Source organism: Jatropha curcas, chromosome 10 (genome assembly GCF_041381405.1).
Source record: "Jatropha curcas cultivar XTBG-Jc1 chromosome 10, XTBG_Jcur_1.0, whole genome shotgun sequence".
In the NCBI taxonomy this organism is placed as follows: Eukaryota; Viridiplantae; Streptophyta; class Magnoliopsida; order Malpighiales; family Euphorbiaceae; genus Jatropha; species Jatropha curcas.
In genome coordinates, this window is record NC_143160.1 from 26,725,941 (window position 1) to 26,731,128 (window position 5,188).

The 5,188-nt window shown below is 39.2% G+C and overlaps 1 protein-coding gene across 1 annotated transcript; it reads right to left on the bottom strand.

Moving 5' to 3' along the window:
- Positions 1-3,732: 3,732 nt before the first annotated feature.
- On the bottom strand, positions 3,733-4,752 carry LOC105635576 (uncharacterized). The gene has a single exon (XM_012218686.4). It carries the CDS (start codon positions 4,582-4,584, stop codon positions 4,114-4,116), a length of 471 nt encoding a protein of 156 aa, XP_012074076.1. The 5' UTR covers positions 4,585-4,752; the 3' UTR covers positions 3,733-4,113.
- Between the last annotated feature and the right edge of the window lie 436 nt (positions 4,753-5,188).

The following is a 5,188-nucleotide window of genomic DNA, read 5'->3' on the forward strand; positions in this document are numbered from 1 at the left end:
GACGGGGAGGTAAGGTTTTAGGCAACTGCTCCGGCATAATATCACCTCATTGATGAACTCGGGGTGGCCAGTGGGCTCTGTCTCTTCTTTGTGGATTGGAATTACTACATATGAAGGTTCATCCCTCTTTATCCCTTTCTTGAACTGGAGGGCCGATAATAACTTCTTTTCATTAATCGGACTAACAGTTGCTGGCACAACACATGGTTGTTCCCCCATCAGAAGAAGGCAATTCGCGGTAGGGATCGACATGCCTTTCGCCACATTCAAGAAGTCCAATCCCAACTGTAACACCCGCCACCCAGTCCCGAGAGACCCGACGGCGGATGCCACATTCGGTGCCGGAGACACCGTCTTTATTCTCAGACCGATGATACTATTCACAGACCGGTAACTTACTATTTCAGACACAGAAAAAATGGGGCGTTACACCAACACGATATCAAAGTCATCCATTGGAGCCACTGTGAAATTTATTTTCCCTTCCCAAGACCCCAATCGGCATAGGACATCAGCAGCAACTCCCACTGTCTTCACTGCCTCCGAATTCACTACCTTCAGCTTCCCCGAGTCCTTCTTCACTTGTAGTTTGAATTTCGATACCATTGGACAATTCAAAAAGTTATCCATTGCTCCCGTATCTACAATCGCCTTTGCTAACTTTCTATTCAGAGTGAAGTCAATATACATCAATCCCTTTTTAGGTGGTTCTGTCTTTTCCCTGGCCTGACGTTCCAAGGTCCCCAAGAATCTCAATGCTCCAACCACCGCGGGATTAACACTGCCTGAGTCTGAAGCCTGTCTTTCATGCTCCTTTTCTTCCTGTAGCTGGAGGGCATTCATGGCCTTGTCTATTACTGTGCATTCTGACATTTTATGTGGCCCTTTGCAAAAAAAAACATTTGATGGTTCTAGCCACTCCCCCACCCATGTTATTTCCTCCTGGTGCTCTACGTTCCTCTCGGAAAGTGAAGTTCTTTCGTGGCTCAGCATTCCCGACTGCTGCATGACTTGGGGCATTTTTATAGCTGGAGTTCCAAGGCCTCCTTTCCACATTCACTTCTGAATTGGTTGAACTTGCTCCCCCACTTGTGGGTCTCACCCACTTGTTGGGGAGATTGTCACCCGCACCTGGTTAACCGAATTTGCATTTGGAAAAGTTCCGCCTATAGTCATCCAGTGCCTCTACTGCTTTTATGGCCGATTCATAGTCGTCGACCTTCTGAGTGTCCAGCTTATCCTTAGCCCATGGTTGTAGTCCTTTTAGGAAAAAGTATAACCGATCGTACTCCCGAACAGAATTGTTGCACGTATAGTTTTGATATCCAGCATGCATTGGGTGAATTGTCGCACGTACTCCCGAACAGAATCTGTATGTTGCATTTTTGCCAACCTACGCTGAGCATTATATGCTATTCTCTCGGGGTAGAATGCTGATTTCAATACTTGGCAAAACTCCTCCCAAGTGCTCATGCTAGTTTAGCCAGCTTGCACCTCCTCAACCTTGGTGCGCCACCATAGCTTGCCATCTTCTGCTAAAAACATTGGAACAAGGCTCAATTTTTCTTCGTCCGAGGTGGTGTTCGTGGCCTTAAAGTAAGTGTCCAGATCGAAGAGGAAATTATCTACTGCCCGTGCATCTCGCACTCCTTTAAAAGGTGGTGGATCTGGAATTTTCATTTTCCAAATTCGTGGAGGGTGGACTTTTACATTTCTAGTGGCAATTGAGAGCAAGTCAACCTTTTCTTTGACTACCTCGTAGTCTTTCATCCTTTCTGATAGTTTCTCCAACTCGTCGCCAAACTCTTTCACCTTTGTCTTGGCCTCATCAACCATAGGTTTTATGTAGTCGCACAATTCAGTGGGGGCCTCATCCAGCTTTCTTGGCAGTCCTGCCAAGCTTTGCACCTTAGTCTCAAGGTTCTTGATCTTTTCTTTGTCTCCTGCCTCACCACCCTGAGTGGTCGGGGCAGGACATTGCTCCTCGTCTCCTACCTCACGACCCGTAGTGGCCGAGGTGAGACGCAGGGCATCAATTGAGCGATTCAATTCAAAAAGCGAGGTCTGCATCTCCATCGCTTTCTCTTCTAGTGCCTCAATGCGCTCTTTGGCCTCTTGCCGTTCAGGAACAATTATTGGCTCACCAACAATCACATTCTTTTCTATAAAAGCAGCAAGCTCTTCCACTCGCTTCTCTAAAGCTTCAACACTGGAGGATTTCATCATTTTCATCATTCAATCTATCTGCAATCCAATGCTCTGATACCAAATGTCACGGTCCCGTATCACGCATCAAAGACCAGACCGTGTGGCGCCTGCTTGGCACACCCTCAAACAAGCCAGCCGAGGATATCAATTAGTTATCTGCAAGCCAATAATGGGTGTTAGAACAATATAATACCGATATATAATTATATGGGTTCGAATATAAGAACGATTCAAACATCACTGAGGAACACATAACAAAGCATAGCACAACATCACACATAGGGGCAAAAGGGTAACTCTTATTTATATATCAAATATTACATCAAGACAACCAAAATTATAATAAGGCAACCAATGACACCTTCCATAGGCGTAGAGGCACCTATGAAGGGCCGGGACAAGGACTCTAGAATCCAAGTGACTTTTGAGCACTAGTCACTCCCCTACACCCATGCTCTCTAAGCAGCCTAATAGATGCAAGATTCAAGAAGCCCATCCGTCCCCTTTTAGACTAACACCATTTCACTATCATTGTCCTTTACAAGTAAGAGCAAAATTCATGAGTGATGACTGCATATTTTTAGACCTCCGTAAAATAAAAAGTTTAATTTAACAAAAATAAAAATTTGTTTTTTTTTAAAAAAAAAAATGCCGTAACTTTGAATCCTGGATCCGACGTCGCATATAAAAAACAAAATTCTGTGACTCAACCGCTAGATGTTAAGCATAATAAATAGAGAGAAGATGTCAAACATCCAAAATGAAAAATAAAACATAAATAAATAAATTTACACTTTTTGGAGTGGCTCACATGCATCGATCCATGAATCCCTGCTGTCAATGATTGGCATTGCAGTTTCAATACAAGTCAGTCACCGACACTTCCAAGCTGTGTGCAACAAACAAGCCCACTCCTTCTGTTTTCCCATTACAATGATGAATAATCTCCGTCTCTTTTTATATTTTTCAAGCCATAACTCTCGGGTTTTCAATACAAATTCTTCAAGTTATGACAGTTTTTTATTCCCTTAGATCGAATCCGACTCCATTTCATTTTTTTTTTTTATTCATAAAAAAAATGTATATTTATAATAGTAATATTTTAGTTTAATGGCTAAAAGCGAGGCTCTAAAACTTAACATTTTAAGTTGAATTCTTATTACATTCATAAAATTTCTGTCATGATAGGTTTATTTTGCTTTTACTTTTGAGCATCGAAAATGAATTTTGAATTTGAATCTATCTTAATCTTTTATCATAAGGTATATACATTTATCAGTAATTTAAAAAAATAATAATAATAATAAAAGACAAAACTGCCACAGCAAATTGCATGTACAGAGAAAAAAAAAAGCCCCAAATGTCGGGTGAGACAGTGAAATGTTGGTTGCTACAGCAAATTGCATCAAATTCTTGTTTTTTTTTTTTTTTTTTTTTTTAATTTGAAAATGACAGAACAAGAAAGAACAGCTAATAATTCTTTTTACTCACATAATATAACAAATACAATGAACCCTTCCAAAATATAATAAAACAAACAAATAAATAAATAATTACAATAAACATTCTCATTTACAATACTAAACGACAGTTGCTCGTCTTCAAAGTCACATACAACAACAACATTCAAATTCAACTAATTAAATCCCAACAGCACCCTGCTTTAAACGGTACAATTTCAAATCCCATTTCCAACATTCAATTATAAGCAGGAGCCATAAGTTCAGCTTCCAGATCTTTTTCTCTATATCTAATTACGTGAAGAAAAGAAAAGAAAATGCAATACATTAAAAAGAATCTTAATTATCTATAATATATCTCTTGCTTCTTGATCAATTGAATCCTGAATCTTGAATCTTTATTTGGCATTGGAAAAGCTTGAATCTTCAATCTTGATTTTCATAATTAATAGGTCTGGTTATTAATTCCATTATCAAAATTCTTTGAGTAACTGAAAGAATCATACCTGCAAGTTTGAGGAAGGCCAACTTTATTTTCAGATCTCACAATCTTTCTTATTTCTGATCTGACTTTATAGAACACATGTCTCCAGCTTCCTTTGTTATGGCAACCAAGAATTCTGGTTTCTTCTTCGTTCATTTCCAGATCTTTAGCAAAAATGGGTTTTCTTGAGAGAATCCAAGACCAGCCCCAATCCCACCATTTTCTTATTGAAGTTCCTGCGTATTCTCCCATGGAGGACACGGATTTGGATCTGCGAAATGCCCATGAAGCTGCAGGTGAAGCAATGGGTTGGATTTTCAGGGAAAGAGAAGAGAGCCTCCTACGCAGGCCCTGATCTTTTGAATCATCACAGATCTGTGAGACTGGAAGTGAATTCGCTCTCTTCTGAAAGCTCTGGATAATAGAGCTCATTGTAATGGAATTAGTCAATGAGAGTCAGAGAAGAAGAAGAAGAAGAAGAAGAAGAAGAAGAAGAAGAGGAATTGAATGGAGAAGGGATCGAGAATGAAGAAGAAGTAAGAGAGAGAGAAAGAGAGAGAGAGAGAGAGAGAGGTGAAATGTAGTGTTCACAGCTCTATCACAGGCTGGTTTTATTCGTTTATTCGTGAGGAGGAGGTGGACGATGATGGGTGGGGTCTACTTGAGGTATTCGGTCTTTACACACCAAAGTTTTGTCCTCTCACCTCATATGAGAATTTCTAGTTGTTTTTTTGTTAAAAAAGCAATACTGTAATGGTTAGTTATTGTTACTCAATTTTGATTTTCGTTAATTAATTTACTAAATAGGGGTATAAGTAGGAGAATTTATTATTTAGTGCAGGCTTAATTATAAATTTATTGTCTGAACTCTCAAATTTTTTTTTATTTTGTTGCATTAATAGAAAAGTTTTTTAATTATAAATTTAGTGTTTAAACTCTTAAATTTTTTTTTTTTTGGTGCATTAACAGAAAAATTTTACAATCAAGTGTGTGAACTCCAAAATTATTTTCAATCGAGTGTCTCCATCGTACATGA